Source organism: Acipenser ruthenus, chromosome 18 (genome assembly GCF_902713425.1).
Source record: "Acipenser ruthenus chromosome 18, fAciRut3.2 maternal haplotype, whole genome shotgun sequence".
Taxonomy (NCBI): Eukaryota; Metazoa; Chordata; class Actinopteri; order Acipenseriformes; family Acipenseridae; genus Acipenser; species Acipenser ruthenus.
Genome location: NC_081206.1, coordinates 6,064,211 through 6,081,810, shown reverse-complemented (window position 1 = coordinate 6,081,810; position 17,600 = coordinate 6,064,211). Strand labels below are relative to the sequence as shown.

Sequence of the window (17,600 nt, the reverse complement as noted above, 5' to 3'; positions counted from 1 at the left end):
CTACCTCTGCTGCACAATATTTCTTTTTAGACTCGAGCCTTTGTAAGTTTTTTTTTTATATAATACAATATGTGAAAATTAAAGTAATTGTCACAATGTTTTATTGAAACACATGTGAAAAATCTATGTTATATATACACCATGTCAAGTTTCTTGCCACGAAATATTGATAAAATAATGCACTAAAGTACAAAGCCTAATTTGGAATTGGTGTTTTACAGAATGATAACATGGTTCTTTCCTTTTTGTGTTCTATATTATAAGTTTCAACCACCTTCCGTGCCTTTTAACACCTGGGTGAACGGGACCCTATACCAGACATGTCCACTACACACGCCCCAAATCACTTTAAACCAACTAGAACAATCAAGTGATATTACTCAAGGTCACTAAAGCACGCAAGGGTTTTTTATATATAAGACTGGACTGTTCTCCTTTAAGTAACTGGAAGAGGAAATGCATTTAACATATGACCCATGTAGCCCACATTATGATAAGATTAATAATGAGCGTATATAGATAAGTAAGCTACAACAGTTCGATGTGCAGTCTTTGGTGGTGTTTCTTAAGTTGGTCATTAGTCAAGCTTTAACATGTGATTTAAAATAAATATTGACATAAGTTTAGCGTGTTGCAGAACCTGAATCTATTACTTGTAGTCTGCCTCAGTCTAACTTGCTAGGTTTCTATAATGCATGATACATGCATACTGGCATGTTGGGAGTACTCCCAATGTACATTTACATTTAGAAAATGAGTCATCTGGTCACAAAGTTGGTACTGTGCTAACCTGAAGAACATTTAAAACACCCCTAGGGACACACCTCCCGTTACTAGCCATGCTTGTGCTCCTATTTGCAACAGCAAAGGATGTTATAAATGACTTTTTCCCCTCAAATTGGGTTTTTGATCCAAGCTTTTTTTTCTTTTCTGTATGTAAACTACATTCAAATGGGATTTTCAGCATTCATACCTACTTTAAAACTACATTCAAGTGTGTTTGTCATGCTACAGACACTATTGTTTTTTTCTTTAACCATCTCTCAGTAAATGCTATTGTGCCAGTATCTACTGTGAACAAGAACTTAGGCGTGGTTTAAAATTGAATGCACCGTAATAAGGAAGTCCAACTATAAAAAATGAGAAAGTTACTTCTCAGGGCAGAGAAATGCACAGGTCTGGACCTTTTGTGGGTGTTACCGTTTTCTTTTTTAACAACTGAATGCTTTGCTACCTGGGGTAGTGGTGGCTTATGAAACCTTTTTTTTCTTTTTTAATTATCGCTGTTTCAGAATCATACAAGAATAGATACAGTTAGTATATATTATATGGCTGCTATTTTAAAGCGGATCTGTCCCTGTCTAAATTGCCTGTGGGACAAATGTTGTGGCGATCAGCAGCCAAAACAGGATTTTGACACAGAACTCGGTCCGGATTCAGATGATACTAACACGGTCGATACCGAGCAACGCTATGTGCTCAATAAGAAGCCTCAGAACGAAGATGCAATTTACACGGCAATGTGGCGCTTCAATGCCAGGACCGAAGAAGAGTTAACCTTCGAAGAAGGTGATGTCTTTAAGGTCTACACCTTTTCTGGAGAATGGTGGCAAGCTGGGAAGCTAGATCCCAATGGAAAAGTAATCGGTAAAGGATTTGTGCCCTACAATTACCTGGTGCGCGGAGAAAGTGTAGAAGCCCAACTGTAAGTAGACTTTAAAACACGATTAAAGCTTAGAACAACTTATTTAAGTGCGTTTAACAAGCGTTTAGTGTTTTTTTTTTTAAACAAGTGTAAGCGATGCTCTACGGGACTGGGCATTCTTATTAAGTTTTAATGAACTGTAGAAAATGTGAGATTTAATATACCCCGTAGTTTCAGCACTGGTGTACGCTGATCAGGGCTGCTGGGTTAGCTGGTCACGCTGTTTGAAGAGACTTGGTGCTGGTTAAGGATAGGGTTATGCTGTTCCAAAAAGGTCCATTTTTATACCTGGTGGGTGCCCAAGTAAGTGACCAGTATAAATGTTCACCAGTTTACCTGGACTTGCAGGGCACTTACGTACAACAGAAACCGTGTGTTGCTGACGATTTCATTGGAATGTGTACTTTGCCGCTGAACCAGTTTACAGGTGTGATGAATTGTTTAATATAGATCATAAAGGAAGACATCCGATTGATTGATTTCTGACGTCCTTTCCCTGAAATAATCATACAAACAATCGAGTGAAACTGGTTTTGAGCGTAGTTCCTCAAAGTCCAAGTTGAAACGTGAAACCCTGAAGCAATTGCAGGAAGCCCAATCCTTATAGACCAGCTTGTTACTAAGTGTCTTTCAATCTAAAGACAATCTTAAGATCTCCCATTGTTAGAATCAGCTCTATTTGTTGACCCTAATAGAGAAATTCCACTACCTTTTTAATTATGCAGTAGGAATTGAAAAATGTAGGATTGCTTGCAAAATAATTTACTTGTATCAATTTGCTGTTCTTGCCCTGTATCATTGGATTCTGTAATGTATTAAATTAACCCTGTATGGTATCTACATATTCTGTCCTATTATGCATACCATGTTAACAAACATCGAATTCCATGTTGTGATACATTTTTTTTAAACGTTCTTTTATTCCAGATGGTACTTTGGGAACCTGAGTCGCTCCGAAGCCATCACCCTCCTTCTTCAATCGGGGAATGCTAATGGCACTTTCCTGGTCCGAATCAGTGAGAAAGAGAAAGTTGGCTTTGTTTTATCTGGTGAGTCTTGGCCCCCTGTGCCTGTGTAATGCAGTTCAATGTTAAACTGAAGAAAGTCCCTTGCAGAAATAGCACTGGGGCAGGCAAGGCACAATGAAGTGATGTAGCTTTAATTAGTGATGCCAGGACCTTCGTTGGCATGAATTGTGCATGCAGTTCAATGTGTGGCTCTTGGTGCCAGGGTTTAGGAATCGTACCACTCCAGTGATTTGTAATCCATACTGTGAGATCTGTTTTTGCACTTGACACAGAAAGTGATTGCTCTGATGATGCTGCTGTGCACAGCCCTACGAAGTATGCCATGTCTAAATCCCATGCTGTGCCACTGTATGTAACAATAAGCATGTTTTAGGGATGTGTAGAAAAGTCATTAAGCTAGATCTAAATTTTATGATAAGGACCATTATCCTTCAGTCTTCAGTACCATTTCAGTGCATGTCTTTTTTGAATATAATGTCACAGGGTCCCTGCAAACTCAAATGCATTTATTTACCTGGAAATAATCCTTGATATCAGAGAATCAGGTTATAACTTCTTTATGAGCAGAACACAGTATACATCTAAAACAAAGCCCTGATCGCACCATAAATACTAACTTCCTTGACGGAGAGACGTAATAAATATTACAGCATTGTGAAATGTAAAAACAGACTTCCTTTAAAAATGAAAAAAGGAATTGAAAATGCAAACGAGCTTCAGAGTATTTCTGAAATATTATTTCAACAATACGGAAGAGGCAAAAGACATCTGACTATAAAATGATAGCTCTTTGTTCTAGCTTATATAGCACCTGTACAAACTTAGTAGAATTAGATTGCATTTACATTAAAGAATAGGAGAATAAAGCAATCACACACTCAACATTTACAGCTGAAGAATATCTTTATTAAGGAGCCACAACAAAAACTGATTGTGTTTCGTTAAATTGAAGAAACAATAAACCTGGATCGAAACATTTTTAAAATGTGTCTTTTTTTCTACAGTGAGGGTTGACACCAACGTGAAACACTTCAAAGTTCTTCAGAGACACGCTGGCTTGTTCTATCTCAATGACAAACACACATTCTCAACCCTGCTTGATGTCATAAACTTCTACAAACAGCATAATCTCGCTCCGGGTGTGAAACTAACCAACGCATGCACAAAAGTAAGTTCAGCTAAGTTATGACTAACTCAGGGAGTGGACTTACTGCACAGGTGTCTCATTATACAATGATTCCTTGTCACTTGTGTCTATCTGACATGCACATAGACAACTGTGGTGGAGTGTCCCGTCCCTATATGTATTTGTATTATTATTTATATTATTGTTTGCGGCGCGGATAAAAGCGCAGAGTATTTGTTATTGTTTTTATATTTAAAAACCCTGTGAGGATGCGTGGCTGATCAGCTACTGATTATTTAACTAGCTGACAGTCACGCATCCTTACCAAACGCTTGCAGACTGTGGCCGAGGGGTAATAAGATAATTAACAGCTAGTTAACCCCTCAGCCAGAGTATAAGAACCTGCAGCTGTCCGTGCTGCGGGGAGAGAGTGTACAGAGGAGAGAGCGGAGAGAGCGAGAAACTGCATTTAAAAACAACTGCTATATTTAAATATACTTGTTTCTGTTTATTTGTTTGGCCCACGCGCCTTTTTCTTTCCTGGTCTGGCTCTTGGAGGCGTTGTTTGTTCCACGCAGGAGACCATATGTGATCGAGCAGCTGCTGAGTGGCGTGTGTGGTGACGTCACGGACCAGGAAGTAACAGTAAACAAAAGGCAATGGATGGAATGGTGGAACCGTTTTATTAAATAATAAAACGAAACAAACAGTTTAAACCAACAACAAAACAAAAAGGCGCGTTGGCCAAACAAATAAATATAGCAGTTGTTTTTAAATGCAGTTTCTCGCTCTCTACGCTCTCTCCTCTGTACACTCTCTCCCCGCAGCATGGACAGCTGCAGGTTCTTATACTCTGGCCGAGGGGTTAACTAGCTGTTAATTATCTTATTACCCCTCAGCCACAGTCTGCACGAGTTTAGTAAGGAAGCGTGACTGTCAGCTAGTTAAATAATCAGTAGCTGATCAGCCACGCATCCTCACAAGGTTTTTTAATATAAAAACAATAACAAATACGCAGCGCTTTTATCCGCGCCGCAAACAATAATATAAATAATAATACAAATACATATAGGGGCGGGACATTCCACCACACAACTCAAGAGCAGTGAATTAGTGAGTGGTCCCAGTACCACAACACATGATCACTTCACTGTGAATATGGCCTTACTGTAAATTAATGAATCTTCCAACTGTGAAAAGCATTTTCAACATTTTGTGTTTCAACAAAACATTAACATCATCACGCGTGTGCTTACAGCATTGTTTATTATTGTTTCTGGACACTTATGATGGTAAAGAACAACATCACTCTGTGATAAACAGATAAACAAAGACATTGGTGTGGGGGGGTCCGTCTTTGATGTATTAACAGCAGCAGGAAACGCAACATTGTGGCTGATTTTTTTTGACAGAATTATTTCAAAGTGGCCAGTTGACTTTAAAACCTACCTAATAAATGTGTTTCCACACACACACCGACTATGACGTAGCATTCAGTCTACAGGAGATCAGTAATAGGAATTGTGAATAATGATATTATAGATGTGCTATGTTTGCATTTTTAATTTCTTTCCAGCAAGAGCCCGTGTTGAAGGACCTTTCCCATTCCACTGTGGATGCTTGGGAACGGCCAAAAGAGGAGTTTACGCTTCAATCAAAACTGGGCGCTGGGAATTTTGGGGAAGTCTTTGAAGGACTTTGGAAACAACAGGTCAAAGTGGCGATAAAAGTGTTGAGAAAGGGTAAGCGATACTGCCAGGACTGCAGTCTTGATATTCAGCTTTAGTGTATTTGAATATGTACAGTATAGCCAGACGTGCTTTCGCCTTTAGATTCAGGGTGGTGTGCTATATGTAAGTTTGGCATGTATGTTAACATCTGTTGCATATACAGTTATTGAGCAAATAAGAACTACCTACACTAGCACTGTGATGACTCGCATGACACTGCAGAAACCCATTTTTGAATTCCTATGCGTTTTAAAAAATGAAAAACTCACAATGTAAGGGCTCTTAACAGAAGCAATAATACCATACACATGATTTGAGCTGCCTGGCTGGTAATGCCTGCTACATAGGGTGTCTTGCTGTTATAATCAATATGCTTTTTATAGATGGTAACTACAGGTGGGATAATGACTGCTGGCAAATGTTAATATCTTCCACAGAAACCATGAATTTCAAAGACTTCCAGGCTGAGACTCAGATCATGAAAAAACTCTCTCATAAACACCTGATCTCCCTCTACGCTGTGTGTACGAGCGGGGATACGTTTTACATTGTGACTGAACTGATGGAAAAAGGGAGCCTCCTACAGTATCTCAGGAGTAAGTGGACTGACCCTTTCTGGTTAAGGAGGCTAATGCAATTAAACACTGTAGTGCAATGTGACAGCAATGTTATGGAAAGTTATTGAGTTTCATTTTCTGCATTATAATAATAATCATTTGTCAACAGTATATTACAAAGGACAGGTTAAGGAAGTTTCCAAATCCACAGCAGGACATTTTTGCACTGTATTACAAATGAAGCAGACAAACGATAAAAAAATCTATATGCACTCCAAGCATTTTTGAGATACTAGTTTCTTTTCAGATTGTAGATGATTGAAACAAGACCCAGGTGGTGTTACATGCACCCTTCTGTAGGTGTAGTAGTGGCAGTTATCCACCAGATGGCGTACAGATATAAAGGCGCTCTATGAGACCCAGGGTCACAGCTTGACACTGGCACACACTGTATGTCAGGGGTGGGCAACCCTGGTTCTGGAGGACCGGTGACGCTCCTGTTATTTGTTCCAACTTGCCAATTAAGCTTCTAATAAGCACTTAATTGGTCCAATTAAGTAATTTAGGGTACAGTTGGAACAAAAACCAGGAGGGACAGTGACCCTCCAGGACCAGGGTTGCCCACCCTTGCTGTATTTGGTTCTGTTTCGCAATGATTCTAGTTTTACAGTGCTAAGAGTTCATGTTATCTCCTCCTCACTTTGCTTCTCAGGTAAGGAGGGCAGCACGTTAAGCTTGCCCCACCTTCTAGACATGGCAAGCCAAGTCGCCTATGGGATGTCCTACCTGGAATCCAAGAACTTCATCCACCGTGACCTGGCCGCGCGAAACGTTCTGGTCGGGGAAAACGGCATCTGCAAAGTAGCGGATTTTGGATTGGCTCGGGTGATTAAGGTAATTAACCTACGGGTTTTTTTTTTTTTTTAATTTAGTAATCACCAATTATTTTATTATTTTCTCCCAATTTGGCATATCCAGTTATTTTTAGGCTCAGCTCACCGCTACCACCCCCGCGCTGACTCGGGAGTGGCAAAGACGAACACATGCTGTCCTCCGAAGCATGTGCCGTCAGCCGACCGCTTTTATTCACACTGCAAACATGGTTAAGCACAGTATAGTATAAGCATAAGGAAGTGCAACACTACTGTGCAAGTGAACCTAAAACAAGCTGCTTTGAGTTTTTTTGTTAGGTGGGGTGGACGATCAGCCCACATCTCAGTAATGCGCATCACAGCTCTCGTCCCTAGCAGCTCCGCTTTTAAAAAGGGTGTGCTGTAAAATATAGATCATTGAGGTGGAGTTACAAATAGATTCAGTCTGCTGATCTGTGTCAGCCTTATAACCCCTTAACCCCTGTTTTGACATGCTCGTAGCAATAACCAAGTGATACATGCATGTATAGGCACTGCTGAGTGCACTGGAGTGATGCATGTATATACACTGCTGAGTGCACTGGAGTGATGCATGCATGTATAGACACTGCTGAGTGCACTGGAGTGATGCATGCATGTCTAGACACTGCTGAGTGCACTGGAGTGATGCATGCATGTATAGACACTGCTGATTGCACTGGAGTGATGCATGCATGTATAGACACTGCTGAGTGCACTGGAGTGATGCATGCATGTATAGACACTGCTGAGTGCACTGGAGTGATGCATGCATGTATAGACACTGCTGAGTGCACTGGAGTGATGCATGCATGTATAGACACTGCTGAGTGCACTGGAGTGATGCATGCATGTATAGACACTGCTGAGTGCACTGGAGTGATGCATGTATAGACACTGCTGAGTGCACTGGAGTGATGCATGCATGTATAGACACTGCTGAGTGCACTGGAGTGATGCATGCATGTATAGACACTGCTGAGTGCACTGGAGTGATGGAGACAGGGGTTTGGTGCTACAGGGTATATTGGAGATATCCTTTTGCTTTTCCTTAAAGGATGAAGTGTTCATGCTTTTGCTTTTCCTTTAAGGATGATTTTTACTTCTCTGACGAGAAGCGGATTCCCTACAAGTGGTCCGCTCCGGAAGCGATAAGCCACGGGCGCTTTTCTGTCAAATCTGACGTGTGGTCATTTGGGATTCTTCTGTATGAAATTGTCACCCATGGTCAGGTGCCTTACCCAGGTATGCTTTGTCAATATGCCCCTTTATTAATAATAGCACAGCATTTCATGTTAGATTTTGAAATGTCATTAAAAATAGTCAATGTATTAAAAATAGTATATGGAAAACTACAAAGCGGTGTATAATTCAATATGTTAACGTAACATTATTCAGCAGGTTTCATTTGACTTTATGAAGCAAAATGAGTTAATTCTACAGGGTGATGCACAACATTTGGCCATAGCTTTAGTACTGATGGCTTTAAATACACATTTTACAATATATCTATATTGTTATGGACTTTTTCAACAAAGCATCACTGAGCTCAAATGTATTTCCAGTCATTAAATTCCCCCCTTGTTTTATGCAGGGATGTCTAACCATGTCTTCATGGAAGTGGAGAAAGGGTACCGCATGCCATGTCCTGACAACTGTCCCCAAGCTGTCTATGCCATCATGATGTCCTGCTGGGAGAAGAAAGCTGATGCGCGTCCTGAATTCAAGCAGCTGGTCTGGAAATTAGACAACTGTACCAACTACGAAGAACAGAATTCCCAGGAGTGGGGATAAGAGACCAGCAGAACTTCCCAGCTGGGACGCTATCACATTATCACCAATGCACACCTGGCTGAATATTTTAAAGGAGGATCTATAGGACAGACACAATAGTGGCTGCAAAAATAAATCGTGTGGAGTAGTTATGTGCCACATAAATGCATAACGTGTGTGTAAATATATAACCACTATATATATTCAAGGTATATGTACAGTGTATATATTGGTATTACATGAGGACATACATGCAATTGAACTTCACTTAGATAATATGGTTTGGGTGAACTGGGTGCAGAGTCCTTTTATACCACCAGAGGGCCACCTTCTCTGCTACAAACAGACTGCAAATTATTTGTATTTGGGATACAGTATTTTCAATGAGGGAGATTCTTAACAGTTTTGTCGAGTAATGTTTTTTTTTTTTTTTTTTTTTTTTCTTTCAGTTAGTTCAAACTTTTACCAAACCTCTATAATTTGAACAGGAATAAATCCAAGATCATGGAGTTTGGAAGCTAAATACAAAGCTGCTAATGATCTTCCTAATAGCTATAACCAAAACATGAAGATAAGTAAAACATTGCTTGATCGATAACTGTAGATAAAAAAAAAGCTAGCATGCTTCTCTATCTGTCAACCACCTCTGGTGCCCCCTTGTGGTAAGACGTATGTATTGCAAGGCTGCCTTCATTTCACACCTCTGCTCAATGTTTAATAACAAACACTGCTTGACATTTGATGTGCAAAATCTCCTAATATATTTCTTTTTTTTTTTTTTTATATGATCAACATTAATATTTTGTTTGCCTCTTGGTCTTCTTTTTGTTGAGTTGAGTAGTTTAATCTGTTAATTGACAGATCCACTCATACTCTTAAGAGGCTAAAATAATATTAAGACAATAGTTGGCAAGACAATAATCTGCAGGTTTGACCATTAAATGTATTTGTGTCTCACAAAAGCAATAATTATTTATTTATTCTGATACTATGCTATATTTCATAAATGCAACATAAAATTCACCGCAATTGTAAAATGACCCATATAAATATTTATGTCATTCTTATCAAATAGTATGCAAAAAAATATATGCACGTGCATAGCACATGATCATGAAAATGACCTGTTCTCAGTATATGATATATTTGAGTGATGATACAACACTAATGAATGCTTCTTGGCTGATGTTCATTTCAAGTATCTAAACCATGATGCTGGCAGCAATCAAAGCCAACAGGCTACTTGAAATAGCTGAATGAGACACCTGCATTGCTTTAGATCTCATTACACAGGCAAGCTGCAGTGTGATCATTCATGGAATATAACAGGGTTTGACAGTGAACGTGAAGCTTCAGCACTCAGTAAACCAAACTAATTTCTGAAAAGCACTGTGTACAGCTCGCTCCAGCCGGTGATTGCTGATCTTGTGCTTGTTTGGTTATTTCAATGTGGGGTGACACTGCACGTCATTGGTCAGTGAGATGAGGAAGATTGATCAGTGTCACATTGGCTAGTCTGTCAGCCACTAGTCCCGCCTCACTGGTTATTCACAGCCTTGTTGTTTTGACACCTGATTCTGTGTGGCTGAAAGCAGGTCTCTCATCATACCGTATGCAACATATTTTTTTTAGCTCTATGTACAGCAATGGCCAAAAGTTTTGCATTTTTAGGATTGAGACATAATTAAAAAAATTATATATAGGAAAACGTCTGTGTACCAAAATGTGCACAATCAAATAGAAAAAGTTCATGTAGGTACACAAAAATCAATTATATCAGGACGTTTCGGGTTGGGTGGAAAAAGCAGTGCTGTAAACAAGCTACTTTTATATATACATATATAATCTGTTTCTTTATTTTAATACAGTACTGTATTGTTTGTTAGTTGCTAATCTTTTTATATTGATATCTTTACTTTTTCTGTTCAAATTAACAAGCGTTGCCTTATGAAGAGGTCAGTATTGTGTCATATCAGTGTGCCAGTCAACAATGCAGAGCTGTGCCAGGCTCCAGCAGGGTCTTTTTCCCTGATATAGCAACCGCACTTGTTGGGTTTATGTGTGTTTACATGGCTGGCACCAAGCCATGAGCTTCCAGCTCTGCATATCTCAAGCAGTGTGGGAGACGACTGCCATGCACACAGCCACAGCCAGCTTGAGAAATCATAGTGGTATAAATATAAGGGACGGTAAGGTCAAGCTCTGGCATGGTGAAATAGCGACAGTGTGAGCTGGCTGTTTTTTCAGCCCACACAGAAGGATCAACCACATTGGAAAATATTATTGTATCCACATTACAGTCCCTTTCTTACCAGGTACTCTATGACCTGCCTTTCGGTTTTAAAATGGTTTAAGCTACAGGGCTACAGTACAGTGGAGCAGATTTACTCTGCCCAATGTTGGCATGATTTATTTCTCAAAAGATGCATTCGAAATACTGTTACTGAGCTTGAATGGAGCCCAGTAAACGCTGACGAGGAATTCATAGCCTGTTTTTTAGGCATTATCACCTGGTATGTATTTATACCCACTCATACTAACACTGGGTGTATATGTTCACAACACCTTTCAGTCTCTAAAGCAAAACAAAAGGCATATTTGAAAGGGGGAAACAAATTTCACAACTCTGAAGAAATCATCGAGTAATTTGACTTATGCACAGTTTCTGTGTCTAGACAGCATGTAAGGCTTAACTGTGTCTTGAATTAAGACCTTTTTTCCGCCTTCTTGTGCAGGGTGACCTTTACTCTACATAACCTTGTAAACAAAGGGAAGACTTACTGAGCATGCCCAGTGGCCTTGCTTCACTGCATGCTGCTAAAGGAGGTCTTAGAGTGTTGTTCAGCAGACCAGTGCTTCAGTTACATTGCATTATGTAGGGCATAGTTTAAACGTGTGAGGCTGAGGCTTTACTATGTGTGGAATGTGTCAGGTATTTTTGCTGCCGTGTTTGCTCTTTCAATAAAACAAAAACATATTAAAAGCAGTATAGTATAGTGAGTTGTTATGGGGGTGATTCCTGATTCAGACTGGAGTGAACCACATCTTTTCTTTTTTGTTGTTTTAGCTTCCCTTGAATGAGTGGAGTGCTTTGTTCATGCTGTTTCTTGAATTTATATTTAATAACAGAGAAGGTATAAAACTGGCACGGAATGTGTCAGTGGTAAAATGGACTTTAGACTTGGGTGCATTGAAAAGCAAACTTACAAATATCTGTGATTGGCTTTTGCATTGTATTAGCATTACCGGATCTGCAGCTTTTCAGCTAGCCAGCTAGGCAGTGCTTTAAAGTTTTACAGAGCACCCCTCTACTTTCTACCCCCTGCTCAGTATCCAGAGCCAGGTTCCACTGAGAATGCTAGCAAAGCAACTCCACTCAGCCTGACTTCAGAGAACCTCTCTAGTTCTAATGGCACACTGACAAGCTCCTTTCTGAAACTTGCATATCAGGATCCTTATGAATCTAAAGGTCCTGATTTGTATCAGGGTTACACGCATGAGCAATTCTGTAGTCATTTGTATTGCTTCGTTTTTACTTTATATTCATTCATTTGGGGTAATGTAGTAAGTACATTATGGCTACTTCATTTTGATAAACATCACATAATCACATAAACATATTAACCAGTGATTAGATTCAGCACTTTTCACAGTTTTGAGTAACAGATACTGTGGTCCTCCAAAGCATACAGAACTGCTGTAAAGCACAGTGAAATCATGGGAAATATAGGTAAGCATGATAAAGCCTAGAGAAGTATGGTACGATATAAACTATAAGCAATGAAAAAGCTTGAAAAACCACACAGCTACGAATATAGATTATTTCAGCAAACATACATTACAAAATAAAGTTCCAGCTTGCTGAATAGATCTTTTTCAAATGACCTTAACTAAGCCTCTGTCTCTTGTCCTATTCCTTGTTGCTAGGAGTTCTCAGAAACTTCAGGGGGCGGGCCTTTCAGGCTTCTTAACCAATCATGTAATGTTATTTTCTTACTTAAGACCGTTGAAGCTGTGCTATTTTTTGTATGCCAGTGAACAAGCCTTAGGCAAGAAGAAATATATTTTAGCTCTGTTTTTAAAACATTGGACATTTAAGTGCTAAATTGATAAAAACAAACAAACAAAAAAAAACATAATAAGAATAAGAAGAAGAAGAAGAAGAAGAAGAAGAAGAAGAAGAAGAAGAAGAAGAATAGAAAAGATATCTATGCAGGTATTTATAAATAAGATTTGATAAACCTAAAGGAGTCTTCAATCAAAGAAGGAAACAGAAATCAAACTTACAAAGGTAGGTTCAATCTGTATTTTACTGGTCTGTTCTCGTAGAAATGCATAAAACTACAAGTTAAATATGAATATGAAACAATTTTGGATTGTATTAAATGCTATTTTCATTCAATGCAATGAATTTCAGCAGTTAGAATATTAACTGGGCAATATATACCTGTATATCTACTAAGAAAAAAACACACTTTGCAATGCAGTTGTGGTAAAATATGTACTGAAGAACAAGGAAGTCTAGCAGGTGGAGACATGGAAGAGAATTATCTGGCACAGGTTTCATTATCAAACAACAACCCAGCAGAATGCACTGCTTAAATGCAACGTTTCAGATATTGTCGATCAGGAGTGTGTTTTTCCACAGCATCATTGCAAAGAGGTCAGTGCCTGCCAGTCATGCCTTGATCAGCTGTAGTAAGATCAAAGAGAAGCAGCAAAAAGAGTTTATTGATGTTCTGCTCATGAAATGTCCCTGACATGTGTTACAGTGTTACTAAAAGAGGGACCTTGGTATGCGGACCAGTTTACTCTATACTAACACTTACAAAAGTTATTTACTGATTAAGTAGTACATGACACATAGAGATTAGCACCAATAAAAGTAAAATCATTTGTGTTAAATATTTTTAAGCAGTTGTGTCTAGCAGGAATTGTGGAAAATATTCTTATAGCATGCATTGACCACTGCTCTACATATACAGTCTATGGATTTAATGTTTATCATAAGTTCTGTTAGCGTTGCACAGTTGACCATGTCATACAGCATATCCCCAAAGTGGATTTTTTGTATGGGACCTCTGAATACTTTAACCGCTCCTTAACCGTTCTCCCTGATCCCAAATGGTGATGCTGACATTTCCAACACAGTGCGCTGAGCCAACAGAAGCAGTAAAAACAAAGGACAGAGTTCAGTCGTAACACAAAGTGCATCTGTCTCCCACGCATATGTCTGCTGACAGCATGTTATAGTGTTCCAGCAAATCAGCATTTCTACAGATTCTTTGAGCATGCCTGCCCATGGTTGGTGCCTGCAGAGGACATTAAATTAACAACCTCATTTTGAAACAATAACAATAAGAAAGGTTCGTATTGTACTTTGCGCGGTGTTGACTCATCATTTATATAACTCCTATTGCTGTAAATGCACGAGCAGCAACTTCATGTGTGGTTTTGCGTTCTGCAAGTTGTGAATGGTGTGGGTGGGATCATTATTATTATTATTTGTTTATTTAGCAGACTTACAGAGACTACATGATTTGTATCTGAACCCTTTGCTTTCACTCCAGTGTTTAAAGGCAGTTGTTTTCTCCCCTCTTTTAGAGCAGCTGTTGTCCAGCATGGCTGCAGTCCCCTCACCAAGCTGCCTGCTTGCGAGGAATCAGTTTTACAGAAGTAAGCGGCTCTGCACTCTGTATGGAACTTCAGTACAACTGTTATATAATCCAATCGAGCTGGCATTCGCCATGTGTCTTTTTATTTAAGACCAGTGCAATAGGATTCATCTGAAGAGACTAAGTTACTGTACCAAACGATCCAAAATATACATTAACAACATCTGCATTAACAAAACTGAATACAATACTGACTGAGACCATACTGTTTTGTCTACTTTTTGGTATATTTATTTACATGCTTAAGCAAGTTGTGAGAAATGAATGCACCGGTACTAATTATTTCAAGTATTCTACTCTATGTACTGTATGTACTGTAAGGAGGCTGTGTGGTCCAGTGGTTAAAGAAAAGGGCTTGTAACCAGGGGATCCCCGGTTCAAATCCCACCTCAGCCACTGACTCATTGTGTGACCCTGAGCAAGTCATTTAACCTCCTTGTGCTCCGTCTTTCGGGTGATATGTAGCTGTAAGTGACTCTGCAGTTGATGCATAGTTCACACACCCTAGTCTCTGTAAGTCGCCTTGGATAAAGACGTCTGCTAAATAAACTAATATATATGTATGCAGGCTAAAACATCTCCTTCTCTCACAGAACTGTAGGACTCTTCTTGTCACCCACCTAAAAAGATGAAAAACTTGCAGTAAACTATATCAGTCCATTAGTAAAGCAATCAATGGGAATACTTTGGTAAAAATATCAAAAAAATGATGAACTGACACAAACGTCACTATAATAATACAGAACACATGTAATGTCACAACATATGTTGTATTATTTCAGACCGACTGAATTCCTCTTCCAGCCTTTCATCTGGAATCTTCACACTGTCAAAAGATAGTGAAGGGAACCTCCCTCTAACCACTAAATCCATACATCAAGGTACGTATTACTGTGTTGGTTTGTCAACCAAGACCACACAGATGTTAAGGAACCAGTATTTCCTGTAAAAGAAAGTGTTCTCCTTGTGTTACAGACCACACTTGGAAGAAACCTGCAGAGCAAAACCATTGACTTATAACTTAGTTTTCTTTGGGCAGCAGGGTGACTCAGTCATTTTTATGTACTTAAAAATGAATTCACAACAGGGTTTGGTCTTGTACTGTCACGTGTAATTGTAGGGATGTACCTACGTAAGAGATACTTCCTTTGAGCATGAGAAAACTTAATTGTGTTACCCAGCTTACTTCATGCATCTTGATTGCTCATTGTGATAACAGCGCTGACTCAGAAGAGTAATATACACACTGCTCACAGCTCTATACATGCCAGTAACCTTACACTGGGAAGGGACCTATCCACAGCACAATCCATTGCCTAATCCATTGCCTATGTGCATGTTTTTGAAATACGTACAGTACCTATGAGTGCCTCCACTATACCCCCTATGTATCCCACAATGCATAAGTAATGGATTTGGTGCTAGAGATAAAGGCAGGAGGTTCTGCAGATTGGTAACATTGTATTGTTGGTGTGTATCTCTGGGCAGACAACAGTATCCCAGAGAGGTAAAAGATTAAAGAGCTATCCTAGTTGCAGGATGTATGATGTGTAAAATCAGTCTCCAAACTTGAGTGTTACATTTTTGTCTGTTTTTGTAATTAAAACTCTAACAGGTTCTCCAACAGCTGTGGAGAAAAGCTGGTTGAGCAGTGTGTTTTTTGGAAGTTTGGGACAGAACTCCAATACTGGCAAGGTTTCTTCAGAAAAATAGGATAAAACATTATCCCAACAGAAAGCACCAGCAAACCCGGACTCACTCTGATGGAGCCAAAAAAAAAGTAACTTTGTAGGGTCTGTGCTAATGAAGGACGAGGAAACCGGTACGTGTTTTAATGTTACTGAATTACAATGGCTTGAAAACCAGAGGAACTACATGATGCTCAAGACCGACGCTCCAAAAGGCGAAATGTGTTTTTTTCCCCCATTAGAAAACCAGGCAGCAGGCCAAACTTGGAACATTAAGAGGGGAAAGGAGTGTACATGGCCCTAGAAATCAGTTGGTTCATTGATAGTGCTAAAGCTCCGACAGATGTGTGGCTGAGAAAGAACAAACACACAAGTGTAGAATCAGCACAAAAGCTTGAAGTAAAACACTAAAGAGCAAATAAATTACGGTATGTTGAGCTCGCTTAGCAATTTTGCATTTTGCCAATAATTTGGAATAGGTTGAGACTGTTACATAATTCTACAGTACCGGGCCTTCTCTGAAACACACTGGAATGAACTTGAGGCTATTTGAGCGATGTACAGAAAAACAGGTAGTGCAAAAGATTACTGGAACACATAGAAACTACTTCTCAAAATGTTTCATCAGCCATTAGAAAATAGTTTTGTTTTTGTAAATATGTATAGCATTATTTTGTATACTATTCCAACATTTAAAATAAATATTTACAGTTGAGTTTTATAATTCTCTGGGATCTGTGACATACAAAATAAAAACTAAAAAAACCTAAATACCATTATACTTTATAACATGTAATAAATATTTGTCAATTCCACACACACCGTATATGGCCTCAGATTCATGTACTGTTCTGTCACAGCTAGGACTTTGCAGTTGTGCAATCTACACAAGCCAATGCTGCCTTTGCAATGTACGACACCGTATATTAAGCAGATTGCATTTAATACTGGATGTTCAGTGCATTAGAAGATTAGTTGGTGCCGATCTGGGCATCAAGACAATTTCATCATTGTTCAGCTTTTAAGACCAGAAATTTCAGTAAAAAGCAAGACGTCGACTGCTTACGAATCCAAAGGGAAAAATGATTAATCACTTACTGACAAATTGTTATGTAACCCACACACGGGGAATGATGCAATAAATAAGAAATTAAGTAGGTAGTTGCTCAACTGCACATTGTAGGGGAATTTGAACACAAAAACGCCCTGTCAAGCTAGTGTCTTTTGCTAATTCTCGCTTCTGTAAACTAAGTGCAGGTTAGAGCTATGGGCACACAGGCTTTCTTGTCCCTGATGAACACAGCTGCCAAAACTTGAATGTGTATCAAATGGCTTCCAAGATACAGTGCTAAGTACCGCATTAGACAACTTTTGTATTAAGACAACACTTTGGGGCTGTAGAAGTGTGCCTGGCTTTTATACAATTTC

At 39.2% G+C, this 17,600-nt stretch overlaps 2 protein-coding genes across 6 annotated transcripts; both read left to right on the top strand.

Annotated features, from left to right (window-relative positions):
- Positions 1 to 1,228: 1,228 nt before the first annotated feature.
- Positions 1,229 to 10,448, top strand: LOC117420317 (protein-tyrosine kinase 6-like). The gene is made up of 8 exons (XM_034905904.2): positions 1,229 to 1,705; positions 2,633 to 2,754; positions 3,738 to 3,901; positions 5,436 to 5,601; positions 6,027 to 6,185; positions 6,859 to 7,040; positions 8,128 to 8,281; positions 8,631 to 10,448. The coding sequence occupies exons 1-8, from the start codon at positions 1,329 to 1,331 to the stop codon at positions 8,828 to 8,830; spliced, it is 1,524 nt and encodes a 507-aa protein (XP_034761795.1). The 5' UTR covers positions 1,229 to 1,328; the 3' UTR covers positions 8,831 to 10,448.
- A 2,399-nt stretch (positions 10,449 to 12,847) lies between these two features.
- LOC117962957 (pancreatic progenitor cell differentiation and proliferation factor-like protein) lies at positions 12,848 to 16,991 on the top strand. Of its 5 annotated transcripts, none has more exons than XR_009307649.1 (4): positions 12,848 to 13,100; positions 14,419 to 14,485; positions 15,267 to 15,365; positions 16,100 to 16,991. XR_009307649.1 is itself a non-coding variant. In XM_034907887.2 (4 exons), exons 1-4 carry the CDS (start codon positions 13,412 to 13,414, stop codon positions 16,195 to 16,197), a joined length of 330 nt encoding a protein of 109 aa, XP_034763778.2. In that variant the 5' UTR covers positions 13,118 to 13,411; the 3' UTR covers positions 16,198 to 16,991. The 5 variants fall into 5 exon arrangements, 1 of the variants encoding a protein (XP_034763778.2); XR_009307647.1 differs by having other exon boundaries at positions 14,414 to 14,485; XR_009307650.1 differs by lacking the exon at positions 12,848 to 13,100 and adding an exon at positions 13,118 to 13,472.
- Positions 16,992 to 17,600: the final 609 nt, after the last annotated feature.

What these genes read in the sequence shown, in the direction of transcription:
- LOC117962957 (XM_034907887.2), top strand. Translation starts at nt 13,412, where the DNA reads ATGCAACGTTTCAGATATTGTCGATCAGGAGTGTGTTTTTCCACAGCA. An exon ending in GAGGAATCAGTTTTACAGAA is followed by an intron (nt 14,486 to 15,266) that starts GTAAGCGGCTCT and finishes GTATTATTTCAG; the next exon opens with ACCGACTGAATTCCTCTTCC. An exon ending in CACTAAATCCATACATCAAG is followed by an intron (nt 15,366 to 16,099) that starts GTACGTATTACT and finishes AAACTCTAACAG; the next exon opens with GTTCTCCAACAGCTGTGGAG.
- LOC117420317 (XM_034905904.2), top strand. Translation starts at nt 1,329, where the DNA reads ATGGCTGCTATTTTAAAGCGGATCTGTCCCTGTCTAAATTGCCTGTGG. An exon ending in AGTTGGCTTTGTTTTATCTG is followed by an intron (nt 2,755 to 3,737) that starts GTGAGTCTTGGC and finishes TTTTTTCTACAG; the next exon opens with TGAGGGTTGACACCAACGTG. An exon ending in GATAAAAGTGTTGAGAAAGG is followed by an intron (nt 5,602 to 6,026) that starts GTAAGCGATACT and finishes TATCTTCCACAG; the next exon opens with AAACCATGAATTTCAAAGAC.